We start from the raw sequence: 25695 nt of genomic DNA, 5'->3' as shown, positions 1-25695 counted from the left end.
TTTTTACGCTTAATTTTTCTTTGAAAACTTTAACAAAATATCATTTTTATTATAAAATATTTCAAAAAAAATTTAAAATACAATTTCTAATTAATTTTTTATTTTCAAAATCTCAAAAATTTTCTCAAATTTTAATTTTTTTTCTCAAAAATTCCAAAATGCCAATTTTTTCCTTCAAAAGCATCATTTTGTTTTCAACTTTTCAATTTTCTTTTTTAAAATGATATATATATTTTTCAAAATCTCAATGTTTTTATAAATAACTTTTTCTTATAATTTCAAATTTTTAACATTTTCAATTATTTTTTAAAATCACAAATTTTTTCAACTTTTTTATTTTTCGTTTCAAAATGTTTGTTTTTTGTTAAAGTATCGATTCTTTAATATTGTTTAATTTTAAAATTTTCAATTCTAACTTCTCCATTTTATTTAAAAAGCATTTTTTTTTCGAACTTGTCAATTTTTTTTGAACTTCACAATTTTATTTTATTTTTCAAAATATTTTCATTTTTTAACATCGGCAAAATTTTCACATTTTTTAAAATCTTTTTAATTTTCTTTTTCAGGATATTATTTTTTTCTCGAAATCAAATTCTTTTTTTCAAAGTTATAACTTTATTCAATATTCTTTTTTTTTTTCCCCACAAAATAGATTTTTATTAAATCAAGATTTTTATTTTTTCAAATCTCATTCTTTTTCTCAAACATATTGTTAAATTTTTTTTACTTCTCGATATTTTTTTCATGTCATATTACAAATCATTTAAATATTAGTTTTAAATTTTAAAAAAATAATAATTTCCACTCATTTGATATAAAAACAATATATATATATATATATATATATATATATATATATATATATATATATATATATATATATATTTGCATTCAATCAATTGTTAAAAAATAATATTAGATACAAATATGTACAATTAAACCACTAAATTTGTATTAAAAAACAATTCTTAGACTAGAAAAAAACATAATTTTCCACCATATTCTAAAAAAATGAAAAGAATAAATGTTCAAGGCAAAAGTCCTTTTACGACGGACCATGATCCGTCGCAAAAGCAACTAAAAAATGTTGGGAATTGCTATTTTAGGCGGGAATTTGCAATTGATCATATTCTGTTGCAAAATCAAAATTTGTGACGGATTTAGTCCGTCACTAGTTTACGACGGACCAAAATCTGTCGTAAATCCGATTTTAGCGACGCATTTTGGTCAGTCGCAAAATTCCACGACGTTTAGACCGGATTTTCGAGAAAGACGGGATTGGTGACGGACCTTTTCCGTTAGCGACAGATTAAATCCATCGTTAAACCAAGCGATTTTTCTTCGTATATTCGTGATTTTGGTGTAGCGTGTTTTTAAAGATTAAATCATTGATATTGATCAATGTGGCCAAGTGGGAGAATATAAGAATTCTATAAGGTGGGCGTTATTGATCAATGGTCTGGATTGCCCTAAGGGTTGGATAGTGTAATCGGGAGTACCATTGAACCCCGCTCAGTTGTGATACATCTAAAATCATGTAAGGGGTGGTGCGTTGCAACTGTGTCACACGCATAGTGTTCCAGTGGAACTAGGATTACCAAATTCATGTGGAGCCTTAGGGAGAGGAGTTTTGATGGGTTTCAAACTCCTCGTCCCTTTAAGCTATATAAACAGGGTTGGGTCCCCAAGCTTACATATAACAGAAGCTATGATTTCCATCCATGTGATTCTCTAAGGATGTAAGCTGCAAAAGACTACGGCATCAATCTTTCGTTGATGACGTCCCAATCAGGTACGTCATTTAATCAATTCATTGATTTCCATACTCAATGTACAATGCGGTTCTTTGCAATTCCGCATAAGGTTTTACAGACATCCCATCCTTGGTGTGGTCTATTTGATAATGGATGGGCTATTTTTTTAGGGCCATAAGAGAGCATCAGGGGAAGTATATGATGGGTAGATTGGATGTACCAAACACATTACGGTGGGCCCCACATATCATTAGTGTATATTAACCATTGTGTTCTAACATGTGCAATGCCTTTATAGTTGTAAATACTTTCCCTATAATCTGAAACATTGCTTCTTACCAGGGTTTAAATTACAGCTAAAAGTTGTAATTTGTTTACCGCCTAGAAAGCCTTTACAGGCAAATATATGCATCCAACCAGCCCCTGTAATCAAATTATTTGTAATCTCTTTACAACTTGAGAACTTTACTAGGGCATTTAGGTTATTTGTGTGTTGATGAACTTTCTAACTTAATTTCTTTTAATTTTGATGGTACATATAATTGTGTGCAACTTATTCTACATCAAGGTTAACAATAGTGTATAAAATAAAAGAACAGTTAAAACAAAATATTTAAGACAAACCATGTAGGTCACCTAATGGAAAGATGACTAATCGGGACCGGATGTTGCGTATTCACATATATGCACGCGTATGATCAACGGGCAACGCTTTCACACACGTGTGAAATTAACAAAGCTATTCAAAGCAAAAAAGCCCAATTTACGTAACCTTGACAAACATAGGCTTTCAACTCTCATCAAATTTAAAATGGTCACAACAAACCCACTAGAAAAATGAAGATTCTCAAATCCATCCACATTCAATCTAACCTCTCAATTTCCATACAAAGGGATAGCTTAACGTCCAAAACTTCCTTTAAACTAGTGTACATTTACGAGAGGTTTTACAATGCATCCAATCCTATTCCAATATGATGTGGTTTGGGCTTTAAAAGCCTTTGGATTGGGGGCATCTTCCATTTATTCAAACCATTTATCTGATGGTCTTACCCCTGGGTAGTGTATACACAACAAATTGAACTATTTCAAACTTATTTTTTTTTTTTAATAGATAATAAGAACTCTCCTTTTAAATATGGACAGTCACCGTTACCTTTGGATAATATTCAGTCCTTGAATTATTTTGGAATCCCCCATCCAAGGTGTGACCCATCACACGAACGGTTTGGATCCCTGAAAGGAACTTAGATCCAGAGGCTAAAGTCTCTGCATGTACTCTTGCCATATGGTCGCATGTATCCGGGCGAACATCCAGGTGTTGACCCGACACTTTCGTGGGGATTGCTTCAGCGACCAGGAAGCGGATTGCGTACTGAGTAACTCAGTACCCTTAGCGTACTGAGTAAACTCTGTGGGGCCACCTTAATTCATGCATTTTATTCAACCTGTTCATCCATTTTACCAGATAATTTTAAGGCTTTAGCCCAAAAATAAAGCCTATAAAAAGATCGAGTGGACCACGCCAACGTAAATAGGATATCCCTGGAGCACGACACTGCGGGGCCTACCGTGATGTATGCGTACAAACCCCGGTCGGACAATAAGCAGTCCGACGAGAGTTCCTGTGCGATCACCGTCATGTATCCGTTTATCGACACCGTCCATCAAATTTTCCATATCATTTTAAGGTATGAACCCAAAAATAAAGAAGATCCAACGTTAAAATAGACCACACCAAATAGTGACCTTGGCTGCATTAAATGCATAAAAGCATTAAATGCCAGAGTCATCTATGGTGTGGTCCACTTAAGAGTTTGATCTTCTTCAATTTCGGGATCCTTAAAATAATCTGATAAAATGGCTGCAAGCGTGTATAAATAGATAAATCACGGTGGGCCCCACAGGAGCTTTTGTTGTACTGCTTATTGTTCAACCAGTGTTCGGACGCAACCAGCTTCCGTGTTTTATACTCTAGCGGATTAGGTGTTACTCGTTTCCCTTACTGTGGGGCCTACTTTGATGTATATGTTTCATCTCTAGGTCGTCGATGGTCTTTCCCATCGTTTTAAGGTATGGTCGCGCAAAAATGAAGCAGATCCATATCTCAACAATAAAGGGCCTACCTTAATGCATGTGTTTCCTAAAATTTCAACAATCTTATTAGCACCAACAATCTACCTTCAAACCACCCAATCTGGTTGCTGAACCACATAAATTACCCGGGAGAAAAACAGGAAAGAAGTAAGTAATACTTCATAATCAATATACACGTTTATCTCGTACACGCGAGTCCCGTCCGTGTTACTCTTCCGTAGTGGCCCACTTCCCGTGGACCCACTGTGATGCATGGGTTTTATCAATACCGTCCAGCCATTTTTTCATATCATTTTACAGTATGAGCCAAAAATATATATCCGAGGCTCCAGTAGAGCACGCCATAGGAAGTACGGGTGATAATGATGCCCACCGTTGAAACCTTCCTAGGACCAACCGTGAGGTTTATTTGTCATCCAACCTGCTCATAAGATTACATAGACCGGGATGAAGGAAAAATGAAATATCACTGTTGATCAAAACTTCTACTGCTCCCAATAAGTTTTTAATGGTGAGAGTTCAATTGACACTGTGTGGTTCACATGATCCTTCTATCTGCCTCATTTGTAAGTCTATGTCCTATAATAATATATAAGAACTGACGGACAATGTGGGTGAAAACCATACATTACAGTGGCCCCCCAAAACCCTTCTTGTTCCAAGCTCGGAACAATGGCGGTAGTACCCAATCCCCACGAGTCCAACCGAGTCAAGGCTCGGCCACTAGCTGAATCTAAATCTAGCTCGAACTTGGCTCAGCTCAGCCACTAGCTAACCCTACCTCGAACTTCCCTTGACTCAGTCCTTAAGCTTGACTGCCCAGCTCAGCACAATTCGGTCAGTAGCTCGGGCAAGTTCGAGTTGAGTTTAAGCCTATGCGGTATTTTCTCAAACACATGAAGTGCACCTTCAATTTCTCACAGTTTACAAAACAGCAACAGTAGTTTACATGTATTTTATCGAACACTTCGTAGGCAGCATCAAAATCGAGATCCAATGGTAATGTTATCATGTAATATTTGTTTTTGGTTTTTTTGGTGATTTATTTCATATCCATACCTTGCAACCGACTGATCTCATGGAGAATGTATCCACCTGAAACAACACTTCGTTGAGTCATTTAATCAAATACTTGGTTCGTGTGATCTGATTTCGAGTTGAGGTTCGATCAGTGTTGATTCGAGCTTCGCTAAGCTCGAACTCTGCTCGAAATTTTTTCAAGCTTCAAAAATCAGCTCAACTCGGCTCGAACTCATTTTTGAACCGAGTTGAATTAAACTTTTTTGAGTTAAGTCAAGCAAGTTAACCGAGCTAACTCGGTTTGTGTACAGCTCTAGATTCATTCCCCTATGCTTTGACAGGGACACCGAAAACACGCTCCAACCTTTTCAACGAGCCCGTCAACGCAGAATTAAAAACCCCGTGGTCTACAAGCAAGCGTGTTTGAAAAATCCAATCCACTCGTTAAGCCTGGCCTACTGTTTGAAATGTGATGCCGGGTCCAAATTCATCATACACGTGCACCATACTTTTCAACAAAATCATCTCTCAATCAAATCCATTTAATGAGCAGAACGGATGTTACACACACATGTGCCAAGTTGCCACGTACTGTGTAGTTCACTCCCGAAAGGTTATACTCTGAATTGTCAGTCCCGCGGACTACCATAAACAACCTGGTAGGCGGAATTCAACGTCTGCTCCGCGGATTATGCTTACCGCCAGCAGACAATAACAACGTAACCACGAAGCCATTTCTATTCTCTTTCGTTCCACCTACGCCAATTCTCATATTTTCTGTATATATATACCACCGTATCCCAACCTTCCATCCAAACACGAAATCCCAATCCCCATGGATAAATCTCAACCACAATTCCAATCACACTCTCGTTTTCTTGAGATAACTGTCATCTCCGCGGAGGCCTTATGCATTTCCAACAATCTGATCAAGAAGAACGCTTTCGTGACTGTCCAAACAGACTCATGCAACTGTATCTCCACGTCTGTTGATAGAGATGGAGGGGGCTACCCCACTTGGAATGAGAAGCTCCAGCTGCCATTGCCGGCCAATGCTCGATCGATTGCCGTCATGGTCCAATGTAAAACGTCTTCTGGGTCGTCGAAGATGATTGGGATGGCAAACATTCCCATGTCGGACATTGTGGGTGGATATGTGCCAGCGCACCATCTGCACTTTCTAAGCTACCGTCTGAGACAGCAGGACGGAGAACGGAACGGGATTATCAATCTGTCTATCAAGATGGTGGGCCCAGTAAATGTTAGTAGGCCATTGCACCCGTTGGAGAAGATTAACGGTGGGATTGCAGTTGGCATTCCTGTGTCTTATAGGTACAGAATGTAGATAGGATGGGCACGTAAAAAGCCATGTTCTAGCCATGCACACATGGGAATGAGAGGAACTTTTATACTCTGGTTGTGTGATGGATGATACGCAGACGTTTAGAAATTCTTAAAAATTGCACACGTGGCATACAAGTAAGTTAAATTAAACTGTCCAAATTATGGTTCCCAGGTTAGATTTGTCATCAGTATCCAATTATCAGATTGGTTGACAATTATTGGATATATGGTTAAACATGAAATTAGCCAAAAAATAATGATTGTTCAAGCAATCTGATTTGGGGACCGTGATAGCCCGTTTAATTTGAGCCAAAATATGCCACGTGTATACTTTTTCTGAGTGCTTGTGTATCAAGCATGATTTGCTGCCAGAGTAGCAAACAAGTCTCTTGTAGAAATATGAACTTATTTATTAGATTTCATTGATTATTTGTTCATATAACGAAAGGAGCTTTTACTATTTAGCTGGTTTGATTTAAGTGCAGCCTACCAACTTTTCTTATGATTTCTGAAATATCAAGACATATTACTTTGTACCTCGTAGTTCCGTTGTACTTCATAGATAATGAAGTAATTATTTTACTATTTCCTGTTGTTACTTTCTAAGTTTTGACATATATCTGCTCATCACAACACCAACTCTACGTGAAATATCTGGTATCGTAGATACCATGACATACATCAAACTGTCAATCGCCATCGAACAGGGCGAATGAAACATAACATGCTTTTCTTCATTTATAATATAATATTGCTATGAAGAAAGCCTTAAGGGCCTGTTTGGCTGGGCAGATCCCATGGTATTAGGAGGGAAGGGATCAATTTTAAGGTAATGATGGTGGTGTCAGTGGATTGTCTTAGGGCCCGTTTGGCAGGGTAGATTGGAAGGGATTGAATGGTACTAGGGTGGATGGCATGCATTTCTAGGTAATGATGGTGTTGTCAGTGGATTGTCTTGAGATCCATGGGATTGCTCTATCCCTGGATTGCTACATGCAATCTGTTTGGCACGCCCGGCCAATCCCGGGATTAAACCTTCCCATCCCTTTCAATCCCTCGAACCAAACACGTCCCAGGAAAATTTGAACGAATTAGGGTGGATTGGATGAGATTTAAAGGAAATGATGGTGTTGTCAGTGGATTGTCTTAAGATCCATGGGATTAGGATCAGATCACGGACTCTGTTTGGCACGTCCGGCCAATCTCGGGATTTAACTTCTAATCCCTTCCAATACCATCCAATCCGACTGGCCAAACGGGCCCTTAAGATCCATGGGATTGCTTATATCCCGGGACTTGTTCACTCGGTCTGTTTGGCATGCCGTGCATATCCTGGGATTTTACCGTCCAATCCATCCAACCAAGGGATATGATCAAATTTAAGGTAATGATGGTGATGTCAATGGATTGTCTTAAGATCCATGGGATTGCTCATATCTCGAGACAAGTTCACCGGATCTATTTAGCTCGTCATGCCTATCCCAGGATATTGCTGATCCCATCCCTCTTAATACCGTGGGATCTGCCTGGCCAAACAGGTCCTAAGTGAGCAGCATGGAGTGTGTTAAATGGATTAGCCTTGTTCATCCATAGTTGGTTCAACGATATAGATATTCCTTCCCAAAATTATATCCGGTACATTCAGCAGATGGGTCCCACCTATGTTAAATATAGGTAGACATGTCAGAAAACTTGACTAGGATTTTCAAAGTTAATGCAATTTTTTTTTTTTGTAAACTGTGAACTAGTGGACCAATCTGATTCTTGGGCTAGGGCGTCTACACTAGTGGTGGCCATACTCTCACAATCGAACACCATTCTGGCACATGCAGGGCATGTAAATGGGCTGTCTACACGCGTGTGGGTTAGCAAAGTCTTATTGGGCCATCACCACTCATAAGTTGCCACGTGCACAATCCCATACCTTGATCTAAAAATCTCCGCCTTCCATTTTAAGCCCTACGAAAGACCATGTCACATGCAAAATCACGCTGAGAACTGACATGTGTTGAAATGGACGGTCCATAGATAATGTGAACCAACAATCACCACATTTTTACATAAAAGACACGTCATCTTATCCAAATTCAAAACAATACGAAACAATGTGGTTTTTTCTTACAAAGACAAACACGGATGACGTTTGCCGAGTCCATGGCGTTCAAGTGTTGATGTCACGACGTTACGAAATCATGGATGACGTCAAAATCATACATTCCCCATAAAGTCGTAGCCGTCCAGCACGTGGAAGCGGATTGCTTCCTGCCCCCGCCTGGACGATAATCCGTCTAGGCAGGGCTCTGTGGGGCCACCGTGATGTATGTGTTTTATCTACGCCGTACATCCATTTTCAGATTATTTTATGATATGAGTCAAAAATGAAGCAGATCCAAATCTTAAGTGGACCACACCGGGGATTAAATTCTCACCATTAAAAGTTTCTTTATAAGTGGGTGTATATGGGAAGCGGATGGGCTGGTATACAACACAGCAGGTATATAGCTGGTGTATTTACGTTAGCAAGTTCTGTGGGTCCCATCATGAGGTATGTGTTATATCCAAACCGTCCATTCATTTGGCTAGCTCGTATTAAGGCTTGAGCAGAAAAATAAGATAGATCTACAGATCAATTGGACCACACTGCAAAAAGCAGTGGGAGTTGAATGTCTACCATTGAAACCCTCTCGGGGGTCACAAAAGTTTAGGATGTTATAAATTGATGTTCAGATACACCGAAAAATATATAAAAAATAAATGTAAGAAAAATTATTTCACTAGGCTGAATCACATATAAAATAAGTTGTCCTTAAAGCGTGATTCGCCCCCTTATCAATTGCTGATGGGTTACAAGCAAATTGCTTCTAGGATAAGACAAGCCTGTTCTGAATCCAGCGTGTAGCAACCACGATGGGTCCACTATGGAATGTTGTAATACAATTGATATGTTCTAGCAGGATCAGATAAAGAGAAATGTTCACAGTATTCACTAAGGAGATTTGGATATTTTGCGAAGTGCAAAGTGCGCCATCTAGCACCACTACAGCCACACCGCCTCACTATCCACACCTGTGCATATACCCGTGCCCGAGCCCGAGCCCGAGCGCGAGCGTGCGCACGTGCATGCGTGTGTTACAGTGTTACGTACTGGAACACGCAATCCGAGTATCATCTCCTTCAAAAACTCCAAGTAAGAATACTCTTCACAAGTTCTCATATAAACCACAAAACTTTTCTTTACATTTATGATGCGGGACAAAGCACACACATCGCACTTTTGAATTCAAAATTTTCAAAAAGCATTTTGGCAGGAAATTCTCAAATTTTTTAAAATTTTGAATTTCTTTTTTCAAAAAACCACTAATTTTCAACAATCCTCCACTGATTTTTTAAAACAATGAAAACTCTGCCAGAATAATAACAATTAGTATATATAAAGAAAGATATCTTGCGATTTGAATCTTTCCCTAGTGTAAGTATTTTAAAGTTATTTCGAAATTTCTGGTTGCTACAGCATTAAATCAGTTATTCCTATATGATATATCCGAAAATACCATACACATAATAGCTCCTACGTTACGTGTTCCTTCATAATCTCGCTTAGTACTTTTAATAGCTATGTGCTTATTCTGTTTCATGAACGATCCCGAGCTAACTCTAACTCTCATGAGAAGTGACACCACTTCTATGTTCACATAGGTAAAATTCTTCCAGTGTTTTTGTTAAAACACTTGTCCTGTTTAACTGGACTTCATTAAGAGTTTAATACGCATCCCTCTTTTATAACGATCAGCACTATCATCAAGGATGAGGTTATTTATTTTTATTTAATGCTGAAACTTTTCACTTATCAATGAATTGTTTGTTACCCATTAAACCCAATATTTAGAGATTTTTTAATTTTAGGTTAGGTTTTTTTTTCACTGGTGAAACTTTAAGTAAAGAATTTCAACCCCATCCCTCTAGATGTTGTCCTTACTACCTCTTTCATTAGATGTTTAGTAAAAGGATTAGTCAAGTTATTACTCGACTTTAGATATGAGATCACAATGATTCCATCTTGAATCAATTGTCTTATATAGTCATGTCTCAAACTTATATGTCTAAACTTCCCGTTATAGGTACAGCTATAGGCTCTTGCTAGAGTGGCTTCACTATCACAATGAAGTGAAACAGCTGGTATAGACTTCGCATAAAATGAGATTTCTAATACAAGATCCCTTAACCACTCAGCCTCTTTGCCTGTAGCAGTTAAAGTTGTGAACTTAGATTCTATAGTTAAGTGCATTATGCAAATTTATTTCTTAGATCCCCAAGATACAGTTGCACCTCTTAGGGTGAATATCCACCCTGTAGTGGACTTATTGTCCCCTACACTCGATATCTAACTTGCATCGGTATATCCTTCCAATATTGGTGGAAATTCTAAGTAAAATAGCCCTAATTCTTTGATTTCTTTAAGATAACTTAAAACTCTATTTACTACTTTCCAATATTCAACACTTGGATTACTCGTAAACCTGCTTAGTTTACTTACGGCGTATGCTACATCCAGTCTTGTGCATTGCATTGCATACATACGACTGCTTATAGCACTAGCATACTCTAGTTGTGCAACTGCACTTCCACTGTTTTCTTTTAACTTGATACTTGGATCAAACGGGGTCTTTGCCTCTTTAATTTTTAAGTGATTAAACTTGCTTATTATTTTATTAATATAATGAGACTAGCATAATGTAAAAACCTCACTATGTTTTTTAACTTTGATACCTAATATGGTATCCACTTGTCCAAGATCCTTCATTTTGAAAACTGAAGAGAGAAACTTTTTGGTTTCAATTACACCTTCAATTTTATTACTGATTATTAGCATATGATCTACATACAAGCATATGATTACAACATAATCATTGCACACTTTTGAATATATGTATTTATCATCAATATTATGCTTAAAACCATAAGACAGAACTTTAGAATTAAATTTATCATGCCACTGTTTTGGTGTTTGCTTTAATCCATACAAAGACTTAACAAGTCTACACACTTTCTTTCATTTCCTGATAGAACAAACCTTTCTGGTTGCTCCATGCATACCTCCTCATTGAGATCACCATTCAGCAATGCTATCTTCACGTCCATTTGATGGATATGAAGATAATGTATGGATGCTAGAGCGAATAAGATCCTAATCGATGTTATTCTAACTACTGGGGAATAAGTGTCAAAATAATCGATTCTTTCTTTCTATCGGAAACCCTTAGCAACTAACCTTACCTTAAAGGTTTGAATTGTACCATCTGTGTGATATTTTTTCTTAAATTCCTACTTACAACCTATTGGTTTAGAACCTGGAGGTAGATCTACCAATTCCAATATTTGATTAGATATTATAGAATCCATTTCATCATTAATGGCCTCTTTCAAAAAAGCGGAGTCTCTTGAAGTCATAACTTTACTAAAGGTTTTAAGTTCATCTTCTATAGTTAAAACCATAGGTATTTTCTTAATGGCCTTCTCTCTATCACCCTCAACTAGATGAAAAGAGAGTCGTTGAGAGTCTATATGATCAGGATCAAGACTCTTCTCTACTCTTGCTCTTTGACTCCTACGAAGTTCACTTGGAGTTATTTCTTCTATTTGTGTTTCTTTTATAGTTTCATTAGGAGATTGAATCTCAGCATTCTTTTTCTCCGTGAATATATAATTCTCAAAGAATTCTACATCTCTAAAATCTATGATTACATTGGAGTCTGAGTCTAGAAGTCTATAAGCCTTACTATATTGTGGATATCCTACAAGGATGCACTTGATAGCTCTTGGTCCTACTTACTTCTTTTAGGTTCTGGAGTTTTGCAGTATGCAAGACACCCCCACACTCTAAGATACCTTATATTTAGTTTTCTTTCTTTCCATATTTCGTAAGGAGAGGTTTTAGTTTTCTTAGATGAAATTCAGTTTAAAACATGACATGTAACTAACAGTGCTTCTTCCCACAGGTTTAATAGCAACTGTGCTTGAATTAGCATTGAGTTGACCATTTCTACTAATATCCTATTTTTTCTTTCTGCTACACCAGTTTGTTGTGGTGTATAAGGTGTTGTGTACTGATGAATTATGCTGTGTTCTTCACAATAGTTAGAAAATTCATTACAAAAATATTCTCATCCTCGATCACTACAAAGGATTTTAATATTTTTAAGTAATTGATTTTCTACTTCAGTTTATAGATCTTGAATGCATTAAATGCTTCATCTTTCGATTTTAAAATATATACATATACATATCTTGAACAATCATTTATAAACGTTATAAAGTACCTTTTACCTCCACGGGTAAGAACGCCATTTAGTTCACATATGTCAGTATGCGTTATGTCTAATATTTAAGATGATCTCTCAATGCTAGGGAATGATTTTTTGATTATTTTAGACCATATGCATACTTCACATTTATCTTTGTCACTATCATTGTATGATATTAGGCCGTTCTTAGCTATGAGTTTTATGGTACTGTAGCCACTATGGGATAGTCTACCATGACATAGCATTACGGACTCAATCATGTAAGCAGAAGAATTCTTTTCATTCAAAGATAATTTGATCATCCCATTACAAGTGTATCCCTTACCCACAAAGTTCTCATTCTTGGATAAGATCAGCTTACCCGATTTAAACACAATCATAATCCCAGGTTTGCTTAAGAGATCCCCTGAGACAAGATTCCTCCTTATATCTGGGACATGTAGTACGTTGGTAAGGATTATCTTCTTACCAGAGTTAAAGAGTAATTCCACGGTTCCTTTTCCTGCAACTTTCGATCATCCTTCATTTTCCATCTAAACCTCTTGACTATTAGTCTCGTCTTCATAGGTTTTAAAGGTAGATCGATCATTGCATACATAGACTGTGACACCTGTATCATACCACCAACCAGAATTTTTTTCTTGAACCAGGTTCACTTCTGTGACCATGGCTACCATATCATTGAATACTGCATTAGGCTCTTTCTTAGGCTTTTTTCGGTCCCTACAGACTCGAGCAAAATTTTTGGTCTTGTCGCAGACATAGCAAGCTCCCTTAGGTTTGCCATTTTTCTTATTTTTGGATTTTCTTGAATTTTCGTTCATCTTTGTTAGGTTTAAGGGAATCAGCTTTCTCATAGGAATTATTTTAAGATAACTGTTCTACTGCGTTCACCTTGGATGAGGATGCACCATTAGTGTCATCCTTTTTGCCTCAGTTACGAGATTCTTCTTCAATACGAAGATGCTTATGGATTTGTTCCAAGGTGAATTCTTTGAATTTATACAATAGTTTCTTCCTGTAGTCTTTTCAGATCGAAGGCAATTTTGCGATAATAGTTCCGACTTGAAAGTATTCAGGAAGATCAATTTTTATGGCTTTTATTTTGTTTACAATAAGCTGCAGTTCTTGGATTTGGGCAAGCAGTTGTAAATTGTCTACCATCGTGAAGTCAAAATACCTGACAATTAGAAATTTCTGTGTACCTTCTTCTTCAGCCTTGTACTTGTATTCTAGCGTGCTTCAAATTTCTTTCACTGATGTGGTCCCATGTACAAATCGTACAACCGATCAGAGAGAGCATTAAGGATGTGGCAGTGACACAGTAGTTCATCTTCTTGTCACTTGACCCCAGCAGCAATCTATTCTAAAGTGTCAGTGTCATTTACTTCAGGCAGAGGCTGGAGAGTCGGGTCCAGGATATAGAAAATCTTCAAAGCATTCGGCAGAATTTTCAGCTTATCCTGCCATCTAGTGAAATTTGAACCATCGAATTGGTCCAATCGGATCAGATCCTGGTTCATCAGTTTGACTGATGAAACACTTTCGGTGTCCATGGAATCATGCTTTAAGATTGTTATAAATTGATGTTTGGATACACCAAAAAAAATATAAAAAAATAAATGTAAGAAAAATTATTTCACTAGGCTAAATCACGTATAGAATACATTGTCCTTAAAGCATGATTCGCTCCCTTATCAATTGCTGATGGGTTATAGGCAAATTGCTTCCAGGATATGACAAGCCTGTTCTGAATCCAACGTGCAGCAACCACGACGGGTCCACTATGGAACGTTGTAATACAATTGATCTATTCTGGCAGGATCGGATAGAGAGAAATGTTCACAGTGTTCACTAAGGAGATTTGGATGTTTCTAATGGGAGAGATGGTGTGTTGAGATGATGAAATCGGACTGGAATGGTCCAGTTTATATAGGCATCAGGTATAGCACCGTTGCTGTGTAGTTATTTAATGGTCCAAAATGTTTGAAAAATATTTCTAGTCGTTGACAATTAATCCTAGACATTTCTGGTCGTCAGATCATCCTGGCCATCCGTTTTCGGACCGTTGTGGCTGTTACGGTGGCTATCCGTTTTTAGAAATGCTGGACATTTCAGATTTAAGATCCAATCGGTCTCAGTCACCTATAAAACTCAGGCTCATTTTAGATTTTCAGATCCACCGCCCTAAGACTCTGACCAGACCTATCACACCGGTTTGCGTAAGGTTGCGAGGGAGCGACCACTCTGCGACACGATGCGCGCACATGTGAAGTGCAAAGTGCGTCATCTAGCGCCACTACAGCCACACTGCCTCATGCCCGTGCTTGTGCCCGAGCCTCAGCGCGCGCGTGTGCGTGCATGTGTTCCAGTGCTACGCACTAGAACACGCAACTCGAGTATCACCTCCTCCAAAAACTCCAAGTAAGAATACTCTTCACAAGTTCTCATATAAACCACAAAACTTTTCTTTACATTTCCAATGTGGGACAAAGCACACACACTGCACTTTTAAATTCAAAATTCTCAAAAAGCGTTTTAGAGGGAAATTCCTAAAAATTTGAAAATTCGAATTTCTTTTTTAAAAAAACCACTGATTTTCAACAATGGATTAATATGAAATTTGTTTTTCCTCTTCATCCATGTATTTGTGACCTTATTAACAGATTGGATGGAAAATAAATGTTATGGTGGGCCCTACGAATTTTTTAATAGTGAAAATCATTATCCTCGCTGCTATTTCTGGTGTGGTCCATTTGAGCTTTGGATATGATTCATTTTTTTCCTAATATTCTAAAATAATCTCAAAAATGGATGAACGGTGTGGATATAATAAATACATCATTGTGAAGCCATGTAACTTTGATCTACTTTGAACCGTTCGTACAACTCGGAGCTCTAGGAGTGTCGGCCTTAGCAGGACACGTATCACATAGCTGGTGTGGGCTACACCAGCCATGTAGCTGGTGTGTGGTGCACCGGCCAATTTGCTTCCGTGTATATGACCTCATGAACAGGTTCGATTGCAAATAAGTATCATATACCTCATAAGAAGGTTTCAACGTTGAGTTTCATTATCTGTTATTTTCTATGGTGTGGTCCACTCGAGCATTGGACCTACCTAATTTTTAGACTCCTTAAAATGATTGGACAAAAATGGATGGTGTAGATGAAACCCATACTCATAAAGTGATCTAACAAAAAATGGATGGTGTGGATAAAACTCATACATCACAGTGGCCCCCACGGAGCCCCTACCTGGACGCATTAAGATTGATCCAAAACTTCTTAGACTTTTCACTCGTTAAATTGATGTGGAAAATGAAGGCGTCCACCGATGACCCTCCAAATTGAATCACGCCATCGGCACCATACACATGAGGCTAAGATCTAACTAAGAGTGGCAATGGGCCGGGTAACCTGCCGGATTTGACTTTTGGTCGGGCTTGGACCCACTAGCTTGACCAGTGGCTTGGGCTCGGGGCTTGCTGATCAATTTTGGGTCAGGTCTGGATCAAATCATTTTCCTGGAAGACTTTATATATGTGTATGCATTATGTTCTATTAATACTGTGTTTTAATGTTTAATTAATCATCTACCTTAAATGCTGATTTTTTAGTTTCTTTATGCATGTGTGGCCTACTTAATAAATAAATAGGTTATGAAAGTTTAAGAAGGAAATAAGGGTATGTGTGGCTCAATAGCAGACCCATTGCATTTAAACATGAAATTATGAGTTTGTGCGCCCAGGAAGGAGCGTGTGAATTGATGTGTGTATGTCTTAAAAAGAAAAATAAAATATGAATTTTTATCCACTTTTAATTTGGACTAGGTGGGTCAGGTCTTAAATTTGTTCAGGTTGAGTTTTAGGCCTATTAGCTAGGTCCATGTTAGGCTCGAACCTTGGGTCTTAAATATCCTATCAGGCTTGGCCCAAAACCAAATCCTTGTCACTCTTTTATATATAAAAATTCGGACTATCCACCAATCGGTAATTTATTACAATGTTCACCTGATAGCCTTAACTATAAGAGCTTAGCCAACCATAACTAATATAAAACTAATCTCAAAAAGTAAAATATGAAATAACTAAAACTAGAATTAGAAACCGAAGAAAAAATCAATGAAGGAGACATAGATGGTGCTCCCCCCCCCCCCCCCCCCCCTGATGCCCTATGTTTAGAGACCCTCCTTATATAGTTTTGCTTCCACTGACTTAAGTTAATCCCATACGCAAATATGTGTGAATCGTCGATTAATACCTTCAATCGATCAAAACCAATCAATATCCCCGTTCATCGATTGAAACCTCCTCTTCGATCAAATTGAAAGTATCAAAAAGTGTCTAGTAAATTAATCCCAAAATTCAGAATTTTCTTGATCAATTGCCCTTTAATCAAGTCCAATCAAAATCTCTCGATCGATCAAACTTCCAAACGGTTGATAAAAATTTCTCTATTTTCTCTTGAATTGCAAGTTCACTTCATATACAATCTTCCTCTGTAGAAAGTTCTTGTTTCTTCTTTGATCTTCAACTTCTTTCATTCTTCGAATATTTATTTTCCCCTCCTTTTGAGCTTTAAAACTTTTCAAATAGCTCGGATTATCTCAAACTTCTACAATTCTTTAACACATTGAAAAATCATCTAATTTGGCCAAATTATCATTCATAAGTAAGGGAAAATAATGTAAAATTGAGGATAAATATATAATATTTAGCAGTTATCAAGTTGTTACATCTTTCTCATAGGTGGAGGAGCCGTAACTTGGAGGTCCAAAAAATAATCTTTATCTCTTACTCAACCATAGAGTCTGAGCTTATAGCCATAACCTCTATTGTAGAAGAAGCGGAGTGGTTAAGAAATATCTTGTATGATCTTTTTGGAGTAAACTAGTTCCTACTATTAAAGTAAATTGTAATAGTAATGCAGCTATCAAGCGTGCAAATGATGCACAATATAATAGTAAAAGAAAAGTAATTAGCTAGAAATACAACAGGATAAGAGAACTACTCAAAGGAGTGGTCTTTATAAATGAAATCAGCTCGCCAGAGAACCTAACAAATCTTTTAACTAAGGGCCTTGCAAGGAAAAAATCTATAGTAAATCGAAGGGAATGAGAGTTAAGCCGATTAAGTGAAATACATATGACGGTAACCCAACGTAAATGACGAGAGATCCCAAAAAAACAGGTTCAATGGGGTAAATGAGGTAGAAAATAGTTTTGGAGGCAATGGATTAAGAAAACTGGATTATTTATTTATTTTTTTATATCCCATTTTGATATTGAATCAATGCTACTTGTGACAGATATGAGGATGAGGTTAAACCTCTCTATGAGCTCTATAGTCCTTAAGAATGGGACATATGGTCACGAGTGCGTTCTTGATAGATTCACCTATATGAGTGTGAAGGTGTTGTCACCTTGCATAAGAATTTATCTAATTCTCTCGAGTACTCATGAAATTGGGATTAACAAATGGCCTTAAAGTGTATTTTATGTTTATACACCAGTGAAGTGAAGTGATGATCTTGCATGTGTGTAGAGTATTGATCTTACCATTGAATATCCTAGTTTTGTAAAGCATTATCCACTAAGGTTATAGTAAGTGATTACTTCTCACTAAGGAAAAGGTCGAAGTCTATGAGATACCTTTGTTATGCACGCTAGATATGATGCCCATATCTCTTTTAATCTTTAAAAATAGTTGGGGATTGTTGCTTTTTAAAAATTAAAATAGAGAGAGAAAGAAGAAAAGGTTTACATTTTAGTCTTTGAAAAATAGTTTGTAGGAATAGTCCCATATCGGATAGAAAGGAGGATTTTTTTTCTCCTTTATATTAATATTCATGTAAATAGATTTTGTTGTCTCTCTTGGGCATGGTATGCCATAGACCACAACCGTGCGCATGCCCGCCACACCACACCATGCGTGCGTGCTAGTCTCGGGCTTGTTTACATGAAATTTTTTATTTTTTCTCCTTGTGTTTTGGGCTTTTGGTTGAGTCTTGCAAATGCTAGACACATTACAACAATGGTGTAGTGACCATTCATTATAAAGTTAGCAGCCACCTAAGCATCGGGTATCTTCCACATGGGCATGAGTTACTGTTATATAATCTCTCTTAATGAGAAAAAAGCTAAGTGATTAAAAGTAAGAAACCCTAACCCTAGCGGCAAGCACTCTTCTCTCTGTCTCCTAAGTCGTAAGATTTCTTCTCTCAATCTTCTTCAAAAAACCTAATTAACTCGACTATTTTCTTTCGAATATTTGTTTTTGTCATCGTATATTGAGCATCAAGCTGTTATAGTGTTGAGGTCAACTATTTTTAGCCGATTAGCAGTTGTATCCCAAAGGCAATCATGACAGAGAGTTTGTATTATTTTTTATTTCAAAATAAGGCATGAATTGTCTAAGAGAGGGACCTAGTTTTGCGCTTCCATTGGTTCATCTCTCTCTCTCTCTCTCTCATGGAGAAAATAGGTGCACATGTTCTCATTCTTTATTTTCTTGTTAAATCCTAATTGATTTTCTTCTTTGGACTATATTAATTGTTCACACTTTGGGTACTTCATCAACACATGACTCATGGATGTCGGCCCACTAGCTGGTTGAGATTGCTTGGTTGACTAGCTACTTGCGCTGTGGAGAGAGTGTTATGATCAAAATTCTCATCTTCTTGTTCTACAATATCACTGTTAGGCTGGTCTGGGGGACTCACTTTTGGGCAAGCCTGGGCTGGAAAACTAGCTCGGTTGCTAGGTCTAGGCCTAAATCATAAGGCAGCTTATTGATCAGGCTAGCACTACACCAAAATGACAGTTCTGGAACGACCGGGATTTTGGTTCAAAAACGGCTCAGAGCCGTTTCTGATTCAAAACGGTTATAAATCGTACCACAATTTGTTGTTGTTTTCACAGTTGCATTGTTATTTCCACAGTTTCATTGATGTGTCCCAATCGAGTGTTGGATCTTCTTAGTTTTCATTATTTAGATCTATTATTTTATTGTAAAACATATGGATGGAATGGATTTGATTAAAACCCTCTCAGTGGACCCTACAAGCCCAAGCGTTACATTACTTTAGATCTGCCACAAACTACCGAACCATTTTCACCCTTACATTACGCCAAAACCCTACCCTCCTTTCGCATTCATCTTCCTCACCCTCTCCCTCTCTCAATCTCCCTCTCCCTCTCCCTCTCTCAATATCCCTCTCTTTCGATCTCCCTCTCCCGATCTCAACCCTCTCTCTCGATCTCAACCCTCTCTCGATCTCCCTCCCACTCTCCCTCTTCTCTCGATCTCCCTCTCCCTCTTCCGATCTCGACCCTCTCTCTCTCGATCTCCCTCTCACTCTCCCTCCCTCTCTCGATCTCCCTCTCCCTGTCCGACTCTAGATCTGACAGTCCCCACACGGTATTGTGGAAGTAGCAGCAGCAGCTCTGTATGGGGTGTATCGTAGCTCTGAAAGATGACATGCAAAAAGACGCCATCGACTGTGCTCTCTCCGTTCGCATCTTTCCTTCCCCATTTTGTCCTTCATCTTTTCATCTTTTTACCTTCTTGTCCTTCCTAACATTTTTTCTTTGCTGCTGGGAAAATTAAATTCTTTCAGGCCGTTGATAAGCACGGCGTGGAGAAGGACATTGCCAAGTACATCAAGGAGGAGTTCGATAAGGAGTATGGCACCACCTAGCATTGCATCGTTGGGCACAATTTCGGTATTTTCTCTAGCATTTTCATTCTAATTCTTCTATCATTTCTTGTTTTTTGGGTCTTGCTTGTTTATGTTTCTTCGATCTGCCCTTTGTTTGCTTGTTTTATGTTTTGGGGAGTATTTATGTCTGCAATGTGTTTGTAGAATTGACTCAGAGAGTGGATTTTGAAATTTTGTTACTTGCATTGGGTGTTGATTATATGTAAGCGTTGTATGGGTGCCTTTTCTACACTTTCGTGGATAGAATACATACCAATATGGCACATGTGCAAGATCAGAGCTTTTCGTCAGTTGGGCCACACTGTTTGGGTGTCCTCGTCGGCATATCAGGCCGTTTGACTCCTCAAGCTAACAATTTAGTGTAAAACAAAAAAGAAGATAGAAAAAGAAAGAACAAAAAGCTAATAGTTCATTGGATTGTGAAATCTACTGGTGTATGCATTGATGTTTTCGCTTCATGAGTAATAAAATTTAATTTTCAGGGTGGTAACTATAAAGGGATAGATAAGGCCTTGTCTAGTTGACAACTTTATGAAAATTTCATTTTGTGGCCATGCAGTTTTCGAAGACTCATTTCATCTAAAATGTTGTTTTGATGACAGTATATATTTCTTATTTTTTCTTATAGCACTGTTTGGCTGTCCTGCACAAAATGCATTTTGTCCTGCACGTGCTTGGCTATGAGAAAGTGGATGTGGAGAAGAGACCACCCATATAAATCTCTTAGTATAGGGGATGGCCTGTCTGATGAGTGGACTGGCCTGATTTTTTAATCAATTTTCTATACTGAATGGTTTATCTATTTTCGTTGAAGGGTGGTCTCCCTAATGAGTGGACTCCCTGATAGTCTAGTCACCTTAATGGTTGAGCATACTTTTTTCATGTGTGCTATGTATAAATTGCAGGGAGAGGGTGTGTGATCTAGCAAAATTTCACCTATCTTTCTAGCAAGCTTTCACCATACACATGCTTAATTTATGTTAATCTAGACCTTCCAAAATGCTGGCTCATTTGTGGATGGCGCATACACCAAAAAATTACCCTGGATTTTCTCTATGATTTGAGCCACTTACCATTTCAATTTATGCACTTTATCCAAAATGTGCACTACAATTTGTATGGTTTGAATAGCCATACATGAATACCGCATGGAGGAGAGTCGATACCATTTTTCAAAATGGTGCCGACTCTTCCATTGGGACACTGGCTGATTATCTTAGCCATTAATTTGATGGGCCACCATTTGTAAGGGTAGGAGCCCCATCAGTATTAAGCATTAAGGTATTCTACATCATTGGAACCCCAATTAGTATGATTTGGATGTTTATATGTGCATGCCATGTGTGCTAGATGCAAATAGTGGTGAAACCAAAGCTTAGTTAAATTGTTCTCTACAACAGACATGTCACTGATAGTTACAAGATAACTGCCATATTGCTGTTGAAAACACTATAAAAAGTTATTTCAAGGCTCTTCATGTAAAATCATTTCATTGTAATAGTCCTGTGGATAACATGTTTATCAATTCAAAATCATGTTTGTCTGAGACTATGGATGACCATTGATTGAGTTGAATGGTGGAATGGGATTCATGTAGCCGACCCTATAGTTCTTGTTAGTTTAGTTTGTCTGTTCTAATATGTTCTTTGGCCCTTGATTGAGTTGTTCATTCTATTTCTTTATTGACTAGATCTTTTGGATCTTTTGGGTTCCGATTGTCCATGAAAAGGGGCAAAAATTCCCCATTTTGAAATGTTGAACTGGAATATTATATTATATTATTGATATTTAACTGGACGATATGCATGTTATACTCACCTCTTCAATTTGTAAAGGTGGGAACCATGATTCTCTTGTCCAGGCAGGCTATTGGTTTGTTTGAGCTTGTTTCCAGCAAAATTCTTATAAAAACGGCTTGTAGGTGATCAGTTCTCTTTCTTTGACTACCGCAGCATTTTCCTTTGCAAGAACTCATTTAAAATGTGGGTGATATCTAAAGTTGAGTTGGGAGCAAAGGGATGCATCCTTTTTTCTTTTAATTTGTACATACTATTTAGTAAGACTAATTAATGCTAATGTGTCTATGGTCTTTTAGACAACTAGTGGTATTCCTCAGTGCTTGATCAGATGAATTGGAAACCCTAAAAAAATGACTCACTCTTTTTTTCAGCTGTTATTTGTTGGAGGGAGTAGGAAAGAAGAATCAGAATTTCTTCATTTTTTGGTAAGTCTTTTTCCTTTCAAAATCTTTAACATTAAGAAACTTCATGATATTTAACGATTAATCTGTATAATTTTGAGAAAAATATAATGAATTGGTATGTTTGAATATTTTGGCTTTGTGGTGGGTGGACGCATTCTATCCCAATGTGTAAAATGAGTATAACCAGCTGCACTAAGTAGCTGGGTACTATTAAGAGGTTATTTCTCTGATACAAATAGTGTTGTGGGAATGATCCATTGCAAAACACAGTAGTTTTGTTTCATGTTCCGTTCAATCTTAGGACGTGGGGCTCAAATGTTTGGTGAAAATATGCATCAATAGCTAAATATTTGCAGACAAATGCCGAATGCTGCAGATTTGGGCATTTACTCTTTTAGTTAATTTACCTGGAGTTTGTTGTATTGAAATAGCTCTTTGCTTCTTTTTTTTTTTTCCTTTTTATTATCTTTTTTGAACATTTAGTAGCTCTTTTCTCTTAACGTTGCATTGATAAAATTATAATTCATCAAAAAAAAAAAAAAAAAAAGCTAAAGATTTGCTACTGGTGTCCTGTAGTGGAGATGGTGAGAATATTTACCTATAGCCATTTGCAATTGGACTTCCTTACTAAAGATGGAGTGACTAGAGCATCAGTCATTGGCTGCTCTTAGTATTCTATTTTCAATATTTTCTTCTAAACAAATACTATTACTGTCCCATCTCAGATTTGAAGCAAAACAGAGAGAAACTCCATGTTTTAAAAAAAAAAAAAAACACTCTTTAAAAAAACATTTCTGTTACAGGCTCATTATCTATCATTGTGCTTTCTCCATGCAGAGACCTCAGCTTTAACAGCCTGGCTGGCGATATTCCAAGCTCCTTTGAAAGCCATGCAAGAGTGGATTTCATGTAAGTCTAACATTATCAAATGAAAATTTGCTATTTGAGTCAATGCTTACCCTTGATAACAATGAAGTGGGGATTTTCTTTCTTTCTTTTTCTTTTCTTTTTCTTTTTCCTCCATTTAGGTATTTAACTGGGAATATGTTGACTGGGCCTATACCTGGATGGATCATAAAGAAATAATAATCTTACTCATTAGACTGATTTCCTTAAATGCAGGTAGTTTTGCATTGAAGAATTAAATGCTGGTTGACAGATTAAAGTAAATGTTAAAATCATTTGTTTTCAGATCTTTGTAGATGAAGTGATGGAACTAGTAGAGCTTGATAATCTCAAAGATGCAATAGTGGGCCTCCCAGGGATTACAGGACTGTCGACAGAACAAAGGAAGAGCTTGACAATAGCCGTGGAGCTTGTTGCTAACCCTTCAATCATCTTCATGGATGAACCAACATTAGGTCTTGATGCAAGGGCAGTGGCCATTGTCATGAGAATCGTAAGGAACATGGTTGATACAGGAAGAACAGTTGCCTGCACAATCCATCAACCTAGCATTGACATCTTTGAAGCTTTCGATGAGGTAACTGATCTACCTCTCTGTCTCTGCCATACACATAGTTAAAAGTTTTAGAGTGTAATATTTATGCAACATTTGAAATTTGTGGAATTCAATAGCTTCTACTGATGAAAAGAGGAGGGCAAGTGATATACTCTCGACCTTTGGGCCAGAATTCGCAGAAGATAATCGAAGACTTTGAAGTAAGACACTTTTTCCCATTTTACAGTCATCATCATTATTATTGTATTGATCGTTCGCACACAAAATCTGACATATGTGAAGTATTAATTTTGACAATCATAAGAAGAATAGAGAAATATAAAAATGGAAAGAGAAAAAGATGGTGATTTGACTCAGCCTCCATTGGTTTACATCATGTAGGAGATTCTTGGCATCCCAAAAATAAAAGAGAAATACAATCTGGCAACATGGATGCTAGAAGCAAGCTCAATTGCCGCTGAAGTTCGATTGGGAATTGATTTTGCCAAGCACTACAAGTCCTCGCAGTTGTATCAGTAAGTGAACTATAATCTCCTTTGTATTTGATAGAAGGATCATAATAATGACAATTTCTTGGGTAAAATAATTTTTGAATCTTGGATGAGCAAACCCTGAATCAATGTGGTGGACATCAATGTGAATCATTTTTCAAACATGCACAGAGAAGGAAACTGGTTTTCTAATAAGAGCACTGCTAATCTCACAAATGCTTGGGTAGAAAAGTGCTCACATGCAATTGATTGGTCACCTTTGGAATCAACCCAAGTAGAAAAGGCTCCTAGATGTGTGAATCATACTCTTCTTATGTTGATGAATTCAAGTGCATCTAAGAAACTTTTTTCTTACACATCCATGTGACTATCATTTTCAGTTATTAGATGGAAGAACTTAGTACTGAATTGCAGCACTCTGATTGTATATTTTTATCTCACAATAGATGAAAACAACCCTGCAATCAACTTAACCTCCATGTGATTGTTATAAAATTTTGTTGCATTTGTGCTAATGTGCACCTTGTGATTATCTCCAGGAGAAATAAAGCGCTGGTTAAGGAGCTAAGCACTCCTGCCCCAGGAGCCAAAGATATCTATTTCCCCACACAATACTCTGAGTCTACTTTTGGGCAGTTCAAATCATGCCTTTGGAAGCAATGGTTGACATATTGGAGAAGCCCTGACTATAACCTCGCCCAATACTTCTTCACCTTAGTTGTTGCCCTCATGCTTGGCATGATCTTTTGGCGGGTTGGCACAAAAAGGTAAGCATCACTTCCTCTATTTCAAGTGTTTCAAGAAAAATTTCAGCCTCCCATGTGGCCATTCTTCTCCTATAGTCTGATCATTTCATGTTCTCGGTCCCATTAAATGATTAGGTACTTCATGAGAATCTTAAACAACAAAATTTTATTTACTCGAGTATTCATGACAAAACCATGAACTTTGTGTTTATGGTGCAGGGAAATGCAAATGATCTAACCATCATTATTGGAGCCATCGAAAGGACAGTGTTTTACTGAGAAAGAGCTGCAGGGATGTACTCTGCCTCACCATACGCCATTGCTCAGGTAGGACACCAATTTTACTCACTCATCTCAGCGGGTGGGTGCATTTCAGTCATAAACAGTATAAAAACTCAAAATAGGTTGGAAATTTGGTTCACATATACTAGACTCTATATATATTATCTCTTATATTTCTTTTGGGTTTTGCTTATATTTTGCTATGCCTAGGACAGTCATAAAATAAAATGTAACATATAGATTAATTAGCACATGCTCTTATATTGTTTCTC

The 25695-nt window shown here is 37.4% G+C and overlaps 2 protein-coding genes across 2 annotated transcripts; both read left to right on the top strand.

Moving 5' to 3' along the window:
- The first annotated feature begins 5704 nt into the window (after nt 1-5704).
- On the top strand, nt 5705-6459 carry LOC131249918 (BON1-associated protein 2-like). Its single transcript, XM_058250654.1, has one exon. The coding sequence runs from the start codon at nt 5707-5709 to the stop codon at nt 6214-6216; it is 510 nt and encodes a 169-aa protein (XP_058106637.1). The 5' UTR covers nt 5705-5706; the 3' UTR covers nt 6217-6459.
- Nucleotides 6460-19703: 13244 nt separating this feature from the next.
- Nucleotides 19704-25325, top strand: LOC131249558 (ABC transporter G family member 29-like). Its single transcript, XM_058250363.1, has 7 exons — nt 19704-20031; nt 20138-20243; nt 22410-22463; nt 23635-23925; nt 24021-24104; nt 24286-24419; nt 24935-25325. The coding sequence occupies exons 1-7, from the start codon at nt 19994-19996 to the stop codon at nt 25164-25166; spliced, it is 939 nt and encodes a 312-aa protein (XP_058106346.1). The 5' UTR covers nt 19704-19993; the 3' UTR covers nt 25167-25325.
- Nucleotides 25326-25695: the final 370 nt, after the last annotated feature.

Source organism: Magnolia sinica, chromosome 6, assembly GCF_029962835.1.
Source record: "Magnolia sinica isolate HGM2019 chromosome 6, MsV1, whole genome shotgun sequence".
NCBI classification, from domain to species: Eukaryota; Viridiplantae; Streptophyta; class Magnoliopsida; order Magnoliales; family Magnoliaceae; genus Magnolia; species Magnolia sinica.
The sequence above is the reverse complement of the archived record's forward strand: the minus strand, read 5'-3'. Positions and strand labels throughout refer to the sequence as shown.

What these genes read in the sequence shown, in the direction of transcription:
- LOC131249558 (XM_058250363.1), top strand. Translation starts at nt 19,994, where the DNA reads ATGACATGCAAAAAGACGCCATCGACTGTGCTCTCTCC. An exon ending in CATCGTTGGGCACAATTTCG is followed by an intron (nt 20,244 to 22,409) that starts GTATTTTCTCTA and finishes TCTTTTTTTCAG; the next exon opens with CTGTTATTTGTTGGAGGGAG. An exon ending in AAGTCCTCGCAGTTGTATCA is followed by an intron (nt 24,420 to 24,934) that starts GTAAGTGAACTA and finishes GATTATCTCCAG; the next exon opens with GAGAAATAAAGCGCTGGTTA.
- LOC131249918 (XM_058250654.1), top strand. Translation starts at nt 5,707, where the DNA reads ATGGATAAATCTCAACCACAATTCCAATCACACTCTCGTTTTCTTGAG.